Here is a 19,985-nt window from a genome sequence, read left to right as displayed (position 1 = left end):
GCCTCAAACTGTAAATTATGCAAATATTCTTCAATAAGTTAATAGGTGAAAAACCCTTGTACCTCCATGCCATAAAATCCTACTCAGCAAGAAAAAGTCCACTACTGATACAAACAACTTGGATAAACCTCAAAGGAATTATGGTAAGGAAAAAAGCCAATTTGATAAAGATATACAATCATAGGTCAACTGCTCTGATACTGATATACTGGAATTAAACAATTGGGTAAATGAAATGGAAGAAGATAATGAAAGCTAGGATTCTCACTATTGGAGTAGAACATTACAGATGTGCAAGAGAAGGAGGTTAGAATAATCCATGGTAATGAATTAGAGATAGCAGTTCAGACTCGTGCTTACCAGATGATTACATATGGAAATAGTTCTAGCAATATACAGTGTATATACACTGGTTAGTATGCACACATACTTTGCCAGCCGAAAGGGCCAAGAAGTAAGGATACGCTGGTATAAATGTGCATGCCTAGGGCCCATCTCTTGGTTTCTAACGTTGTTCTTTTAAGGGATCCTTAAAGAAATGACTGATGGTAGGATGCTAGGATCAGCCAGAAATGACTGCTGCTAGGACTGGGGCAGTAAACAGATAAAACGAGCCTAGAGCACCCTATAGTGCCATAAAGTAAGAACATGCTACCAAAGGAAAAAACAAAACAACAAACAAACAAAACAACAAAACAAAACAAAACAACATACAATGTTGGGGGTATTTCAAAGGAATACAGGATCCAATGGAAAGAACTCCAAATAGCCATAGCTATAGTAATTTGCTCAACAAACTAAAATATATAAATATAATATTGTTAATGTAATAATGATAATATATAAAATTGCACAATTCCATTTATGTAACATTCTTGAAATTTTAAAAAACTGTAAAGATGGAGCACACATTAGTGGTTGCCAGGGATTAGCAATGGTGAGGGAAAAGGGAGTTTAGCGACAGGGAAATGTTTGTGGTGGCTGAACACACACTGAGTATCTTGATCGTAGTGGTGGTCATGTAGGGCTATACAGGTGATGAAATTGCATAGATCTGTGCACACATGCACTCACCACCATTAAGTTCATGGTAAAATCTGAATAAACTCTATGAATCGTGTCAAGGTCAATTTCTTGATTTCGATATTATACTACAAGTGTACGGGATGTTGATATGGGGTGCAGAAAGGGAGTTGGGGGAGGACAGTACTGGACTTTCTTATATATTCCTCAGCATCCTCCCATGGAATCTATAATTATTTCAGAATAAAAATTCTAAACTCTTTGGAAAATTGTAGACTCATCAGAAGTCTACTTGCTTATCAAATTATATTCATGGGGGTGTGACACTGAAACTAATCGACACATTCATACAAAACTGTTGTCTTGTATGTTGTCAGGGTTCTCCAGAGAAACGGAATCAATAGGTGGAATCAATAGGCAATATCTATCACCCTTCATATCTGTCTCTATCATCTATCGATATCTAGCTATTATCTATGTATTTCTCATCTGTATCTATCATCTAGCTGCTGCTAAGTCACATCAGTCGTGTCTGACTCTGTGCGATCCCATCAACGGCAGACCACCAGGCTCCCCACCAGGCTCCCCCATCCCTGGGATTCTCCAGGCAAGAACACTGGACTGGGTTGCCATTTCCTTCTCCAATGCATGAAAGTGAAAAGTAAAAGGGAAGTTGCTCAGTTGTGTCCAACTCTTAGCGACCCCATGGACTGCAGCCTACAAGGCTCCTCTGTCCATTGGATTTTCCAGGCAAGAGTACTGGAGTGGGTGCCATTGCCTTCTCCATCATCTAGCTAGCTATCATTTATTATAAGGAATTGACGGTGGAGGTAGAGGAGTCCCATAATCTTTCCTCTTAAAGCTGGAGACTCAGGAAAGCCAGTGGTATAATTCAGTCTCAGTCTGCGACCTGAGAACCAGCATAGCTTATAGTGTAAATCCCAGTTTAAGGGCAGGAGAAAATGAGATGTGTCCCAACTCAGTAGTGAGGAGGGCAAAACAAGGGACAGTTTTCTCCCTTCTCCTCTTGTTCTATTCGGTCCCTCAGTGAATTAAATGGTGCGCATCCAAATTGGGTAGGGAAATTTTCTTTACTGAGTCCACACATTCAAATTCTAACCTCATTTAGACACATCCTCTCAGACTTTCCCAGAAATAATATTTAATCCAGGAACCCCACAGCCTGTCAAGATGACACATGAATCGTCATGTGTCACATGACACACGACACATGAACTATCACATCTAGTCTCACTGTTTCCTTCCAACTATTTAGTTTGAGAGGGGATTCAAGATCTTCTGGAATACATGGTCTTGCTGACTAAAACAGAAGTCTTGGGAGACTGGTCTTGGAGGCCTCAGGGGGAAGGGCAGAATGGACTATGATCTGAGTGAGAAGGACAGGGAAGCAGAGATTATCCCCACCTTTCATTGCTGCACAGTAGATCTTGAAAAAAAAATTTTTTTTAGGCATTATTGTCACAAAATCATCATGTATATTTGGGGCAGATACCACCCCAAGAGTACACAGTTTGACAAGGAAGTGCAGGCTAGATTTCAGCTCCCACTTTCTTTCTCAGACAGATAACTTTATACAGGGAACAACCCGTACAACTTTACATGGCAGCCCTGGCTGAGGATTGTACTCTGCTGCATGTAAGGTTATTAAGAACAGTTACCAAATTAGTGATCTGAGAGGCATTTGTGGGTGTTTCTTGAGACTTCCCCGAGGAAGTGGGGTTTGAATTGAACATTAAAAAGATGGGTAGGATTTGGATAGGCAAAGTGGGAGGAGGAAGTTCATGATCTAGACTTGCTTGGATAAAGCTCAATGAAACCTTGTCTTGTTCATCTTTATAATTCTGGTACTTGTTAATGTTCTGATAGGAAAGAAAAAAAGGAAGGAAGGAAAGAAAAAAGCTTCATTATATGTTCTTGGGATTCTATTTGTTTTCATTAATTTCCTCCACACCTTCACTTCCTTAGTCACATTAGGATAGGATAAACTATACTGAGGATAGACAACCCCAAAAGGTCATTGGCTCTATTAGGGAGAGATAAGAAAGCCTTTGTAAGTGAACAATGCAAAGAAATAGAGGAAAACAATAGAATGGGAAAGACTAGAGTTCTCTTCAAGAAAATTAGAGATACCAAGGGAACATTTCATGCAAAGATGGGCACAATAAAGGACAGAAATGGTATGGACCTAACAAAAGCAGAAGATATTAAGAAGAGGTGGCAAAAATACACAGAACGATAGAAAAAAAATCTTAATGACCCAGATAACCATGATGGTATGATCACTTACCTACAGGCAGATATCCTGTAGTGTGAAGTCAAGTGGGCCATAGGAAGCATCACTAAAACAGCTAGTGGAGGTGTTGGAATTCCAGCTGAGCTATGTCAAATCCTAAAAGATGATGCTGTGAAAGTGCTTCACTCCATATGCCAGGAAATTTGGAAAACATAGCAGTGGCCACAGGACTGGAAAAGGTCAGTTTTCATTCCAATCCCAAGGATGGGCAATGACAAAGAATGTTCAAAATACTGCAGAATTGCACACATTTCACATGCTAGCAAAGTATTGCTCAAAATTCTCCGAGCTAGGCTTCAACAGTATGTGAACTGAAAACTTCCAGATGTTCAAGTTGGATTTAGAAAAGGCAGAGGAACCAGAGATCAAATTGCCAACATCCTTTGGATCATAGAAAAAGCAAGAGTTCCAGAAAAACACCTACTTCTGCTTCATTAAGTACACTAAAGCCTTTGACTGTATGGATCACAACAAACTGTGGAAAATTCTTAAAAAGAGGGGAATACCAGACCACCGTACCTGCCTATGAAGAAATCTGTATGCAGGTCTAAAAGCAATAGTTAGAACCAGACATGGAACAATGGACTGCTTCAAAATTGGGAAAGGAGTATGCCAAGGCTGTATATTGTCACCTTGCTAATTTAACCTCTATGCAGAGTACATCATGTGAAACCCCAGACTGGATGAAGCACAAGCTGGAATAAAGTTTGCCGGGAGAAATATCAATAACCACAGATAGGCAGGTGACACCACCCTTTCGGCAGAAAGTGAAGAGGAACTAAAGAGCCTCTTAATGAAGGTGAGTCAGGAGACTGAAAAAGCTGGCTTAAAAGTCAACATGCAAAAAACAAAGATCATGACATCTGGTCCCATCACTTCATGGGAAATAGATGGGGAAACAATGGAAACAGCAAGCAACTTTATTTTCTTGGGTTCCAAAATCACTGCAGATGGTGACTGCAGCCATGAAATTAAAAGATGCTTGCTCCTTGGAAGGAATACTATGACCAACCTAGACAGCATATTAAATAGCAGAGGCATTACTTCGCCAACAAAAGTCCATCTAGTCAAAGCTATGGTTTTTCCAGTAGTCATGTATGGATGTGAGAGTTGGACCATAAAGAAGGCTGAGCGCCAAAGAATTGATGGTTTTGAATTGTGATGTTGAAGAAGACTCTTGAGAGTCCCTTGGACTGCAAGGAGATCAAACCAGTCCATCCTGAAGGGAATCAACCCTGAATATTGATTGGAAGGATTGATATTGAAGCTGAAGCTCCAATACTTTGGCTACCTGATGTGAAGAGTGAACTCATTTGAAAAGACCCTGATGCTGGGAAAGATTGAAGGCAGGAGGAGAAGGGGATAACAGAGGACAAGATGGTTGTGTGGAATCCCCAACTCAACGGATATGAGTTTGAGCAAGCTCCAGGAGATGGTGATGAACAGGGAAGCCTGGTGTGCTGCAGTCCATGGGCTTGCAAAAAGTCGGACATAACTGAGTGACTGAGCAACTATCTACACAACAGATAAATTTGGGAACGAAAGGTAGGGACTGTTTGGAAGGTAGAACAATGAGAGAATTGGAGAGTTAAACTTGTAAGCCATTGCAGATATCATTAAGAACTTAACTCCCCATTTTAGAGTAAGCAAGTGAGACTCAAAGAAGTTCTGCTCCTTGGTGTAGAATTTTTTAGTGATCAAATAGAAATACCTTCCAGATATTTTGACTCTTATTCCAGTGCTTTATTCTCTATAAAGAGTAGAATTAAGGGAAAATATCAAGTTTACTAATGATAGAATAAGTGAGGTTTCTCTGTTGAAGTTTTAATATTTCTCATTTTTTACTTCCCAATTTTGGCATATATGAATAACACTTCTGAACCAGTTTTTTTTTTTTTTTTCCTTTAATGAATCCTGGAAACAAAAGCTCTCAACAAAGTGTGTTGCCGCAGCTTTTATAACAATTAAAAACCTGAATTTGGGGCTTTCCTATAAAAGTGAAAGTGTCAGTAATAACAACCAATGGAAATGCTTGCCACCTTCCCAATCCTTTTCACACCCATTATCTCACCTCACCTAATAAGAGCCTTTTAAGACTTGGGCAAATCCTTTAGCTTTTCACTTCCATTGTCCTTATTCCCTATCACATGGATATCCGGTTAAACGTTTTGAAGTAGTAACCAATTACCACTATTGCTACTTTTCTGCTATCTCCTCCCTTCAATTCAGGTAGCTAGGCTGATTTGTCCTCACCCCCTCAGGGTATGTACTTGACAGCAAAAGGCAGAGGGTGGAAATTAAAAAACAAAAAACTTTTGTCTGGTTTTTCAATTTCAAATGCCTAGGGACTAGGAAAATAGAAAAGACTGGAACACAGAGAAATTGTTTGGAAGAATTAGAGCCAAGCTTTCTGAAAGGCCCTTCTTTCCTTCCCCTTCAGGTTAGAAAAGAATTCTTAGGTCTGGAACTAAGGTTCATCCTTGCTGGTAGAACAAGGTGTAAAAATTTGTGCACTAAGCTTCGTACCAGCAACATGTGTGAGCACATCTGGCTGTCTTCACAATCTCTGTCAGCATGCTGCTATTCTCTGGACTGACGAAAAACCCTAAAGGTTGAGCCAATCAGTTTCATGGCGACAGCTTTGTCCCTACATGAGAAGTTGGTGGGAAGAGATTAGGTACACCCCTGGGAGTCCTTGCTGATTTCAGAAATACCAACAGTCTAATGAAAGAGGACTATATGAGGTATTAAAATTCCCTGGTTCAGTGCAGGCTTCCCTGATAGCTCAGTTGGTAAAGAACTCACCTGCAATGCAGGAGACCCTGGTTCGAGTCTTGGGTTGGGAAGATCTGCTGGAGAAGGGATAGCGTACCCACTCCAGTATTCTTGGGCTTCCCTTGTGGCTCAGCTGGTAAAGAACTCGCCTGCAATGTAGGAGACCTGGGTTCAATCCCTGGGTTGGGAAGGTTCAGTGCAAGATAGTTGGCAGAGGAAGGAGGGCAAATTCTACTTTGATAGAGATTGCTGACTAAATTCTCTGAGTCTCAGGTGACTGTCTAAAGCATTAGGATTCCAACCACCCTGGGGACTGCCTTAATAATCCACTCTTCAAGACTGCTGTTCATTCCACAAGATTCCTGTTATTCCACTGTGTGTGCTTCAAATATCAAAAGTCGTAATAAATGTTCCATTGGGTCAGGTTGATGGTTAAGGGTGCAGAGCTGTAACATTTCCTACTTACCTTGTTGGCTTTTTGAAGTGGTGCATCAGAAGATAAAGAAAGGAAATGAAAAATATATAAATATATATGTTTACATGTTCTCAAAGTAGAATGTGCAAACTACACTTTTAAAAGAGCTCTTAAAACCTACTTCTGAATATAAAAACTAGAACATGAAGAGTAGGAACAGAAGAAAGTGCCACCTCAAGGGCTCCACCCTCCTTATGAGACTCCATCACTCTTTTACTGCTTGCCATATTCTGCCTAGAACTATAGTTTATTTTCCACATGCCAACCTTATAAGTTCCTTCAGAGCAAGGATTGTATATTCCTCGACACCTTTCAGGTCTTGCTCAGACTGGGAGTTTTGGATACGTGGTCAGTAACTGCCTATGGTTGATTAAATAGCTTTTCCTATCACTCCAGTAAAACTTTAAGGCCAGCCGGGGATCCATCCTTTAGCTATTTAACATCATGGGATATTTAGTAAGAAGGCTTAATCCATAATGTTCTTCTAAAATTTTAGGATAGGATGGGTCTCCAACATCTTATACTACATTTGGATTGCTTTCAACAGAGTTCTGACTAGTTCTTTGAATCAGGCTTGGCTTTATGTCCAGGTGTAATATATTCTGAACAGTAACCCTGTAAATCAGACTCAAATCTTGCCCAAGATGTACTTCCCAGAATCATACAAAAGGCAGAAATTTGGTGAGAATTTTCTCAATGATTCTATATCCAGTTGGTGTGAGCAAAGACCCCCAAATGCTATTCAACTCCTTAGTGATGTGAACCAGATGGAAAATAAAACAAAAGAATTCACAACTCATGTTAGACTGAATTGAATGTCTTTAATTTCACACAATGAATAACATATGAATAGGATTAACTTTTTTTTTTTTTAATAGTTAAGTGCTCTATACTGTGCTAACCTGATCTGGTAGCGAAAAAGACTGAGCTTTCTTTTAGAAAAAATGTTTAAAACCCAACATCTAAGACCATGGAGGAGCATGACAGTAAAGCATGCCAGATGTATCTACGCCTCAAATAACAGCAAGTCCATGTTCATTTTAAATGTACAAAAATGCTTTATGAATAAAAACTGTTACAAAAAGAACATTTCAAACAATGTACAATTTTTCTTGCCTCTATATTCAATAAAATACAAATACATTTTTTGTTCTAAAATATGTTTACATACAATCAAAGTAGAACATGCAAATTACACTTTAAAAAAGGCTTTTAAAAACCACTTATGAATACAAACTAAAAATTAGCCAGCACGACTTGTAAGACAATCTTGTGCCCCATTTTTTCTTTTGAAATATATATATACATATTTAACACATCATGTGCATTTATTATTATTTAAGAAATAGATTTTTTTTAAAAAAAAAAAAAAAAAAGGAAGAAAAAGAAAGACACCAACCTAAGCTGGAACTGCCCTTCTGTGTTGACCAGTGGCAGCTCTTTTCAATTTTTCCCCCTTTAGTGTTTATTATACCTGGGCAAGTGGGCAAGAGATATCCAGGAAGTTTCTTCCTTGGTTGATATGTGCTTCTAAGACTGTTCCCCAAGTGACTGAGTCCAACAAGGGAGGCAGACTCATCAGTAGGGCAAACTCTCCAAGAAACAAGAGGCAGAGGGAGCCTGGTGTTGTGGAAGGAAACTTTAAAAAACACCAAGAAAATGCTACGGTATATTACAGTTCGAGTTTCTAGGCACTGTGATGACATTGTCTGTAAGCTCTGGCATGTGGACCATTGTGATATTATAGGGTAGAATTGAGAATAATGTCTATATTTATCTACTTTTACATAATGTGAAGGACTGAAAATCCTGCAATGTAACACTTAAATGGCTTTTGAGGCATTTCAGCTTCTGCCACCTCCCCCCGACCCCCATGCTACAGTTGGCATTTAAAGGCTTTGGAAATATATGTATAGACTTTAGACAGTTCCCAGGTAAATCTTCCTAGTGGTAGGGAAATAATATTCTCCAAAAGCTCATTATCTGAATATTGTCGGGTAATAAGCTGTAGGAGTGGATTTTCTACTTAAGTCCTAAAACCAAATCCTTTATGATCTCCATGTAGTACATCACCTTATACTATAATTCTGTCACCACTTGCTTATCATATTTATAGAACCAGCAATGCCCAGAACACAAACTCTGACTGCCATCAAATGTGGCCTCCCACTCCGGACAGCAGCCAAGTTAACATGCTAATCCTGTCGGCCCTTAGTCACCTACTCGGGGCTGTCAGTGGCTGTTGAGTCCCAGGCCTGTCAAATCACGAGCCAGCCCTGACATGCTCTCCTTTCCTTCAACCTGTCTTCCTTGGGTTGTAGTGGGAGCCATACATTAGAGGAAGTTAATCTCTGTTCCTCTCGTTTGAGATGAGCGGTAGAAAAGCAAGTGGCTCCCCAGCCACTTAGAAAGAAAGATGGCTCAGAGACCCATCATCACCCTCAAGGTGATTTTTATACCGATTTCACCCTTTGCTTACCCCTAATCAGACTCCATATAAGTGGGTCCATATTACGTGCCTCCTTGCTGAAGGCAAGTCTTGCAGGAAACAGAAAAGTAAACCAAGGAATTTCTCTTATTATGAAGTACTTTTGGAGCAGTTTATGGAGTCTCGTGCATTTTCTCTAAATATGCAGCCACAGAAAGCAGTGTTGAGTGGCTAAGAGACCTCCCCAGTGCATGTCAGGAGAGTTGGGTTCTAACACTGGTTCTGCTACCAATAAGATGTGAAATGAGACTGGCCCCATATTGAGCCTGGACAGGAGAGGCTAATGCAAAGGGGGTAATTAGAAAATGAGGAAATGGTCATATTAGAAAGATGAGTTAGGTTAATAGAAAGCAAAAGAAAAAAAAATCAAAGTAATGCAATACTGAGGGAAGAACTTGATGGGAAAGAGAAGCCCTGTGACAAAACTTGCATCCACCTCCAAACAATGGATTAGCTTATCTCACTTTTGCTCTTCTGTAGTTTTCCAATCTAGTCTTGGGATCATAAACGTAGAAGATCTGCATTTGACTTACATGATCACTGGCGAACTGAATTTATGTATAAGGTATAAGTCTGCTGTACCTCTCCTGGAATACCTTTCGTTGGTTTGGAAATTCTAATGTATCCTAGAGTTATTTGAAATTTCTCACCTACCAGAGGTTAATGCCAATTGAGCTTTAGGTCCTTCCTTAAGAAGCTTAGAGAGTGTCAGCTTATTCCTCTCTGCAGGAAGATTTAGTCTGCTCACAGATTTGGTTGGGGAAACAGTCCAACACTGGAAGGAAGAAGGGCAAAAGGAAGAATGAAATCAATTATTTTCAAAATCCAACAAGAGAGAAACCTCTTTATGGCTTAATTGGAATGAAAATGGGTGCTCTTTCATAGCAATGGTGGGGTGAGCAGGGATAATTTAAACCTTCCTCTTGAATGACTTTGGAACCACTCAGATATGGCTTAGGAATGACAAATTTAAAGTGGTTGGTTTGATTTTGCTGTTCAACCCGTGTGAAATGCCAAAGGTCGACCTAGGTCATAAACTGAGTATCTAAGATACAAGCTTTGAAGAACAGGAGACTGCATTCCTTTAAACTCACATATGCTGGGATTAAATGCTACTGACTTAGTAGCAGCACACGATGTGAAGTCCGGGGTGATAGCGCACAATAGGATGACTCTGTGGGTAATTTCAACCAACTGCTGGTGCCATGACAGAGCAGTGATGTTTGCAAGCATATTACCTTGGAATTTAAACATTTACTCTGATAGATAACCCATCCCTTACTCTATGTTCCCAACAAAAATCCTCTTCTTCTAAGGAAATAATGTTGTGTTCTGAAGTAATAATACAATTTTCTGCTGTTCCCAACTTCCTGTAAAGAAGCAATTTGTAGGTAAACCAGATATTCTCATTCTCATTGGAAAATTTAATTCTGTCTCTTAGTGTCTCTCTTTTTATAATCTACCATACCAGGTATTTGATGTCTTAGGGAAGATAAGGGGGAGGTCTGAGGAAGGAAATTGAAAATACTTATTTGAAGTTTCCACATCTGACTTTTAGAAAACATCTATGGCAACGGAATAACTTTATATTCATTCTGAGTTTCTTAACATGTTTCACTTGGGCTGTGGAAACAGATAAAAGAGATGGAATATCTGTCCACGCTAAACCAATGGCTAGAGTACAACTTGGATGAGAAATGTACAGTTGAAATTGACCATTTAAAAGACGATTTGTCACACACAGTTTGCATCCATGCAGACTGATAGACTTATAATTACATTATGTACAAAATGTTTCAGTTTATTAAGGCAACCACAACTTGGATACTTTGTCCAAGGTGATGTGATAGGATTGGAGTGGTGACACCCTTTGAGCATTTCCTTTCTTTTTTTCCCAGATAAGAACACTTAACCCCATCTGCTTTCATGAAAAGAGATAATGGACTTCAATTGTCTTTTTGCTCCCTTTTTTTTTTCAATGACCTTTGACAGTTATCTGTTTGGAAAAAAAAAAATCACACACCAAGGCATTGCTAGACACTTGTCTTTCTGGTGGGTCCGGGGTTTCAATTTTTGGTGATATGTCAGTTATTCCATTTTCTATGGGGCATTTGAACCATTTTAATCTGTCTATACTTCACTGACATGTTTTACGTATAAAAATAACCTGATTGATACCTGGGTCAACATATCTTCAGTTGCTCTAAATTACTTATTTTTAAAAGGCTCTATCTATGTGTTTCACAATGACTGGGATTCAAAGCCAAGTTCCTTGGAACAGCATGCCAAGGATGAACATGACGACACAGGTAAGGTATACATTATTTAGGCATGAAAGGTAATGAAAAGGTACATGGAAGTACATGTGCAAAGAAAAAGCTGGAACAGATGATGCTAAAAATCAGTGTATGTGTGGTAGAGGAAACACACAAAAGACTGAATGCATGTCTGAGGTTGCCTATCACTAGAATTTCACCCTCCGATGACATCAGTCTATCTGAGAAACCGTATTGTTAACAGAAAGATTCGGGTCACCTGAAGATGATTTTGGTGCCCCAAAGCCTAGCCTAGCTCGAAAAACCAGAAGAAATAAAAACCAATTAAAATGGAAGTGGATTACAACATAGCCAGTTGAGAAATTTGCCACTTTTCTCCCCTTGGAATGTTTCCTAATTGAGGGCGTTTCCCTTTCAATCTTCCTGTCCAGTAACTGCAAAGGAATCAAGGGTGCACCTTGGCTGCAGGAGGTCTGGCGGCTTTCAGGGAGCACCACCAACTTTTTCCTCCGGGATGGGTCTCTTGCTGCCTGTCAAGGAACTAGCCATACTGAAGTGCTGCTTGGTGGGAACTGCTGTGAAACACACACGCACGTGCGCAAAGACACACGCACGCACACACCCATTCTTTTGAAAACGTCCCCTTGCTTTGCTTTGCCAAGAGCTCCTGAAGGCTCAACCCCGTCCTCTGGCCCGATTCTGCCCCTGCCCAGCTTCTGGAGCGCAGGGCATGGTGTCCCTGCGGCGGGGATTCCGCCCAGCCCGGCTCACTGCACTTCCAACGCGTAAGTCCACCCCCAGCCCCAGGTTCGGACGCCCAGACCCACCCTAGGGAAGGACATCGCTCTCACTCCCTCGCGACTTCCTCTGCCTTTTGGCTTTCACTTCCTCTTCCGGGGGAAGGGGCTGTGGCGGGGGCGCCTGCTGCGGGGGCTGGGCCGGAGGCTGAGGTTTGTGTTTCCTCTTCCCACCTCCTCTGGGGGTCTTGGGCAGAGGGGGCGGCGGGGGCGGCGGGGGTGGTGGAGGCGGCGGGAGGGGCGGGGGGCGGCGGCGGGGGCAAGGGCGGCGCCTCCCGGGCCATGTGGATGACCGCCTCGATGGTGGCCATGATGGTGTCTTGGCTGGCGGCCGGCTCCAAAACGAGCGGGCTCAGGCTCGGCTTCTGACCCCGTTTGCTGGGAAGGTCGATGCATTTTTCCAGCACTGGCATTTGGTCTCTGGAGTCCTCATCGAACTGCGTGGGCTGCTTCCGGGGACGCCCTCTCCTCTTCTTGACAAAGTTGTTGCCCGTCTTTGATTGTCTCTGCAGCCGCTTGGCCTTCAGGATCTTGTTCACGTGGTCCAGGTTCTTCTTGGTGGACAGAATCTTGGTGTAGTTGCACATCTTCCGCACCTCGCACTGGATCGCTTCGATCTCCCGCCGCTTAAATCTCTTCTTCAGGGAGGAGCTGGCTGCAGGAAGGGAAGAGAGAAGAAACTGATCACAGGATGCCGGCTGTCTTAAACCCAGTCTTTTCAGTGACAACTGGCATTATATTTGGCTATGAAGATGATGGAAAGTTGATGCTATGACTCAGTACCCACTATTAATTCTTTTCTATGAAAATTAAAAGATATAAACATGGGTTGAATAGTATGTGTACAAAGTGTATCATTATTTCAGTCTCCACAGAAATCCCATGAAATACTCTTGTTCCCATTTTTAAGTTTGGAAACAGGCTCACACCATGTAGGAAGATCTGCCAGGGAAGTCAATGTCAGAATCACAATATAAAGTCTTCCATTGTTGTTTTTCTATTACAGTTTTTTTTTTTTAAATTCAGCTCTCTGACCTCTGATCTAATTTAATTTAGCATTAGGCTATACTTTCTTTTTTTGGTAAAAGATGCTGAAAGGATAAAATGACAAGCAGCCCTCTGGATCAGAAAATCTGACTCATTCGTTTGTACCATCAACCTCAAAAAGGAGATGCCTTGACCTGAACTAGAATCCGGAACTGAACCTATTATATCCCTAACCATCCTCCACTGACTGAGGGAGAATTCTGTCAGGAACACTATATTTGGGATGACCTTATCTCTCTTAATTCCTCCCCCCACCCCCAACAATGGTCTGGACTTACCTGATGATGTCCAATTGACCACATCTTTCTTAACTAGTGCATCTTCTGGAATCCCCAAGGAAAATACCAGCCAGGTGTTTCTGAATCATTTACACCCCTGCTACTGGGCTGTTGTTTGCAAGGAACTCTTTTCATGTCCTGGTGGCCAGATGCGCCTCTATTTTATGAGCCAAACTTCTAGTCACAGGAAGTCCTGTACTGCCACCACTAAATAGCCTTCAGAACTGCTTCATTTTGAAGTTCAGACACCATAAAGTGTGAATAGCTTCAAGATGGAGCAGACCTTTCCTCTAGATTGTTCTTCCTCTTTGTGTTGTTCACTAGAGGCACACCTGTCTATACATGTGTATACACACACAGGCACTCACACACATCCAGCTGCCCTATCTTCACATTGGCTCCTCCCTCTGGCCACTTACAAGCTTAAAAAGTGTGTCCTTAGTTCTTTGCTGCTGTGATTTACGCTAAATGCGCATCCCCAAAGAAGCCCATGTAGTTGTTGTCAACACTACAAAAATGCTGCAGGCCTAAAAGCAAATGTGTTTCATTTTAGCATGGTGGTTTGTTGTGTCATCCTGCAGTTTTTCAACTGTTAGTGGAGAAGCAGAATAAATATCTTAAGGGAGATGAGGAAAAACTGGCAAGAACACAGACACTGCTGTCACTTACTCTTGGGCACTCTGGCATGGTTCTTTCCCTGCTTTTCCCCATCTCTCTCTCATGCTGTGCCTGACACAGATCTCCTGGAGGGTTTTATTTGAAGTTATTTATGCCATGGGCTTCATGGAGTGGGAAGCTCTGAGTTCCATAGGACAGGCCAAAATGGTACTGCTTTTGGCCAAAGGTCATTGTGAGACTTACTGTGCAATGAATAGCTACTGAACAATCTTTAAAATAAGTTATAAAGATCAAAATAGAACAAAGCCAGAGTGAGCTGCTGACTACAAAATAGATTTTTTGTAGTTAGTGTTGTAAAAAGAAAAGCTCGCTCGATTGTAAGTTTTCCGACACAGAGGCCGACTTCTGTCGGTCTTCATGTCCCTCACAGGGCATGGCATGGGGCCTCGTACATGGCAGGGATTTAAACATTGTTTCTTGACTGATGAATCACACTGATCATTACTGTCTTATATTCTTCTCTAAAGGAGTTTTAGTTTAGATTTTTAAATTGACCATTGGAAATATCGTGACACTGACAGCAAGTTTCCATGTCAGAGCCAAGCCATTTACCTTGTCCACACTGCTCACGAGGAAAGGAAAACTAGTCAGAAATACTCCACAAAACAATTGGCATCGTTCCAAACAAAAGGTCCACGAGCAGTTTACCTTCTTTTTAGTTTATATCATTCAAAGAGAAGAAAATGCTATGTGACACACGATACAGGATACAGTTCCAAAATAAATCATTTGGGGCAATTAGCTGGCAATGTTCAATGATTAAAGTTTGACTAGAAAACTGTGAGCTGAACTGGAGGTCATTTGGAGCAAATACAACCAATGGATATTCCATCTCAATACTTTTTTGAGCATGAAATGTCATACAAACAAAAAGGAACATAGTAGATAATCCCATATTCAATAATTTCTTACATGATACATTTTTTTTATTAAACCCTTGCATTAAAAATTATGAAATAATTCATCCTGAGTATTTTAAACCTACCAAACAATACTAAAAATACTATAACCAACTCTTTTGTACCCACCATTCACATTTAATAAACAATACTTTTTGCCATACGTGCTTTATTTATTTTTTTAGCAAGAAGACATTACAGAATCAGTTCAGTCAGTGCTCCGTCATCAATTCCATTTCCTTCCCTTTCCCCGCTTGAATTTGTACTTTGCATATATGTGAACCTGTATTGGTAAAAATTAAAAGTCTGAGACTACCTGATATTTGTAATCCTGTAAGGAAGTAGGAAGACTTGCACAGTGTTGACAGGAAAGCAAATTGTCACGATGATATTGGGAAGTGATTGGGCAATAACTACTAGTGTTGCAGATGGGTGTGCCCAGTGCCCCAGAGATCCCACAGCCAGGTTGCCTCCTTTGCTCATGTGTGACAGGAGGCTGATGATGTCCCTTGAAGCTCAGTGTATGTTACAGAAGACTTAAAACAATCTAAATATTAATTTAAAAGATAATGAATCACTGTGAAACATTCACCCAATGAAATACTGCACATCTGTTAAAAGGAATAAACTACGTATCAACATGGCTGAATCTAAAAACAACTGAATAAAAAAAGAAAACGAGTGTTTGTAAGCATACCATTTATGTAAATTAAAAACACACAGATCCCTTGAATTTTTATCTCATTTTCAATGACCAGGTGTGAAAGTTTAAAGTGACTCCTATGTAGATTAATTGAGTCAAAGACTGAGTGGCTGAGATTTCAACATTTCTTCCCTCCAAAGCTACCTCATGGGACTTTATTAAGCCTCTAGAGCAGCACTGTCCAATAGAAATGTCTGCAGTGGTGGAACTGGTCTGTATTCATGCTGTCTCATACAGTAGCCATTAGTCACATGTGGTTACAGGGCACTTGACATGTGGCAAGTGTGACTGAGGAATTGAATTTTTAATTTAATTTAAAGTTAAATAGGTACATGGGCTAGTGGCTAACATATTGGGCAACTCAGCTCTAGTCCAAGGACTATAGAACACTGAGGACACATAGGGATCATCCAGTAAAGCACAGACTCTGGGAAGCTCCTGGCAAACAACCTGGGGTCTCAACAAATAAGCTGGGAGGAGGGGAGGAAGAAGGGGAGGGTGGAGAGGAGGTTAGAGGGGAGGGAGGAGGAGAGGGAGAAGGGGAGGGTGGAGCTATAAATTAAAACAGAGAAGATATAAAATGACCACATGTGGATGCCAATTTAAACAAACTGTCAAGAGATACTTCATAAATTCATGGAAATTTTAATAATATCTAGGCATTTCTTGATATAATTGTTGCTAAGTTTCTTAGGTGTGATAATTGCACTGTGATCTGTTTTAAAAGTACCCTCCTTTTAGAAATACCGACTAAATTATTAATAGGCAAAATCATACAATATCATCTGGCCCTGGCTTCAAAATAATAAAGGAAGGAAGAGGGAAGTGGAAGTATTCCTGAAGCGATTGCCATGAGTTGATTATGTTGAAGCTGAGTATGCTATTCTACTACTCTGATATATACTTGCTAGTTCCATAATCCATGGTTTAAAAATAGAAATAATTAGTGTCAGTAAGACATCTTTCTTAGGATCTTACGATTGGCAAGGGTCAGAGTGTTCTGCTTTTCATACTCTTGGGCTCTATTTTACCTAAATAACTTTAGAAGAATAAGAAATGTCCTCAGTAAAGGTCATATATCATCTCCTGGAAAACTCCTGCTGGTAGCTATCCTCCTGGCTGAATGGGGTGGGAGAATGAATGAGTGCTCTGGGTTTTATTTTGTAACTAATTGCATAAACATGTGTTGTGGTCCAATCTCTGGTGATGGCCTCACGTGTTAAGACTAAATATCCCTCTTTCTTTTTTATATTACAGTTTTTGAGGAGTTTCCCATCTACTGAACATCTGAATTGTATTGTATCCTATAAGTATTATGCAAACTTTTAGTGCAAGCTCATTATGTTGTGTGTGAGTAGCACCAGAGTGCAGGTCAGTAGGAAGGGCTCTGGGCAGGGACAGCTGGAAACCAAGTTGAATTAGGATGAAACTATTAGCCCTTTCTAGGTCTCCCCTTTTTCATCTGTTATGTTGAACAGTTAGACTAGATGCTCTTAATGTTCCCTTCTGTATTATAATTCTTTCCTATGAAAGAAAGTGAAAGTGAAAGTTGCTCAGTCATGTCTGACACTTTGTGACCTCCTGGACACTACAGTCCATGGAATTCTCCAGGCCAGAATACTGGAGTGGGTAGCCTTTCCCTTCTCCAGGGGATCTTCCTAACACAGGGATCAAACCTAGGTCTCCCACATTGCAGACGGATTCTTTACCAGCTGAGCTACAAAAGAAGCCCAAATTCTTTCCTATACTCATTATCAATTGCTGTACCAAATGTGAGGTGGCTTTCTACAACATTTATTTCATCTAATAATTTTGAAATCCTAGTGTGGTGGAGAGGAAGGCTTTGGATTTGGCAGGGTTTGATAGTCACAAATCTTTCTCTTTATTGCTTATGATTTCACTGTCCCTCTAAATGTTAACAGATTTTTCTCTCTTCAAATTGTTTCATTATTAGACAGTAATTTTTGGTCTCTCGAAGCAAGATTGATTCCATATTTGCTCTCGTTCCTATAATTGTCCTATATCTTGCCTGTTCTTTGTTAGTCTTAAAGAATAATTATGAGTGGCCAAGGCAAAATATGAATTCATTTCTTCATAACTCTGCAATGCAAATCATCTTGTAGATTTTTTCTGTACTTAAAATTGCCATGCAAATGGTTAAGTTGGTTTTGATCCACATCTCGAATTTCTTATTTGCTCCCATTATCAGATGCTTGGCCTACCAATGTTTGTTGATTCTGCTACTTCTTTTATGATAATCAAACATTGGACTTAGCACTCCTTTTGCACATTGACTTTATAGATGTTGTGTAAGCACTGCGAGCAAGATAAGGGCTAATGAGGCTTAGCTGTATACAGAATTTTCTTAAGAAACAGGTACTAATCTTTTAGAGACTCTGCCGGTAAGCAAGACACATTCTGGTTTTGTAAAGTTTTGGATGGGTTAGAGAGGGAGACAAATTTATCTCTAAACTAATTAGATTTCTTCTTGCTACTGGGAAGGTGAAGAAATTTTAGGGGCTGTTGAAATGCCCAGAGTGAAGCTGGTCTGCAGTTAGATAGGACTGGAACACCATTGGCCTCAGTCAAGGAACAGAGATGCAGTGTGAAGGGCTTTGTATGTCGATACACATTAGATTTCTTTGCAGGCACAGCCCATGACTTTCCTATGTCCTCCCAGAGTTATCCACACAGCAGGACAAGATCTGGTATGTAACACATGGGCAACAAATACAAGTTCAAGGGAATTTGATTGTTCTCCCATGTAAACTGTACATTTTGGGGATACTTCTGTACTTCACTCAGTGATGATCTCTTGTTTTCCTAATGCTACTTTTTACTTTCTGGTGAGATATATCAAGCTCCCCTGGTGGCTCAGCTGGTAAAGAATCTGCCTGCCAATGCAGAAGACTTGGGTTTTATCCCAGGGTTGGGAAGATCCCCTGGAGGAGGAAATGGCAACCCACTCCAGTATCCTTGCCCGGAAAATTTCATGGACAGAGGAGCCTGGTGGCCTACAGTCCATGAGGTCGCAAAGAGTCGAATATGACTGAGCTCGCATGCATGCTAGCATGCATGTAAATTGAGCATTTTTTTTTGATACTTCTGTACTTAACTCAGTAATGATTTCTTATTTTCCTAATGCTACTTTTTATTTTCTAATAGGACATATGAAACAATTTTCCTTGGCATGTAATCTTTCTTCCTTCTTCCTTAAAATTTAAATTAACCTTCTGCGTCCTGGTCTTAAAAGCTTATTTGAAAAAGATGGCAAGTTCCCTTGGCCGGTGAGGCCTCTGTGGGGCAGGGCACATCAGAGTCACTGCCGGTCATCAGCACACGTGTGATATAACACTGCTTTCCAATTTGAAAGTCATAATTTAGAATTAAGGGTTAGCAGATGTGGGGGACTTGTCACCGATAGAATGGTGTGCTTCCATTCTGTTCTGAAAGTCACATTAATATAGTTGGGGGTTTCTTTGAAAATGTAACTAGCTTGTTAAAGCATAGTAACTGCTTGAACCACTAAATGATAGCTTCCTCTTAGGGTTTTATTTTGAAAGAACATTCTATCTCAGCTGCAATGCTGAGGGTACATTCTATCTCAGCTGCAATGGCTGAGGAGACCCTGGTCTTTGTTTTGCTCCTATTTCACATGTCTCTGTGGGGAAAAGGAAGGTAGGAGGTGAGGAGAGCAGTGTGACTATGGAGAGGTGGAGCAGTAGGTGTGTGCCTGTGTGTTCATGTGTTGGGGCTCCTCTCTGCCTCTCCAGATCTGGGTCCTGTTCTAAATTGGCAGGCTCTCGGGCAGGGTGTATGTTCCCCAAGGAGGAAACTGGGCTGCAAGAAAAACATAATAATACTTTAATTTATATTTTTATCTGAAAAATAAAAACCATGTTAAGCAGTCTAATACTTAATATAAGGAACAATGGTGGATGATGCCCGTATTTGGGCTGCGTATCAGATAATGTGTCACCTGTCACAGTTGGGCATGAGGTCCCTGGGAAAAGAGGAGACCACATGCATTCAAGGGACTGATGGCATCCCGTCAGTTTATTCCCTTTGGGTGTTGTCAGGCCTTGTACATGGTTAAGTTTAGAAAATTAAGGTCTTCAATCAGTTAAAAAAAAAAAAAAAGTTTTTCACAAAAAATAAAAATACTAAAAATACTTTGTAATGAGACCAAGAACATCAATGAAATATCTTATACCACACAGTTTCATTGGTTA

General features: G+C 40.6%; 1 protein-coding gene across 1 annotated transcript in view; it reads right to left on the bottom strand.

Moving 5' to 3' along the window:
- Positions 1-12,179: 12,179 nt before the first annotated feature.
- Positions 12,180-19,985, bottom strand: part of SETBP1 (SET binding protein 1) — a 381,353-nt gene continuing 373,547 nt past the window's right edge. The window contains 2 exon segments of the mRNA XM_052660539.1: positions 12,180-12,395; positions 12,397-12,803. Coding sequence (XP_052516499.1) covers positions 12,180-12,395; positions 12,397-12,803 — 623 coding nt within the window.

This window comes from Budorcas taxicolor, chromosome 22 (assembly GCF_023091745.1).
Source record: "Budorcas taxicolor isolate Tak-1 chromosome 22, Takin1.1, whole genome shotgun sequence".
Lineage (NCBI taxonomy): Eukaryota > Metazoa > Chordata > Mammalia > Artiodactyla > Bovidae > Budorcas > Budorcas taxicolor.
The sequence above is the reverse complement of the archived record's forward strand: the minus strand, read 5'-3'. Positions and strand labels throughout refer to the sequence as shown.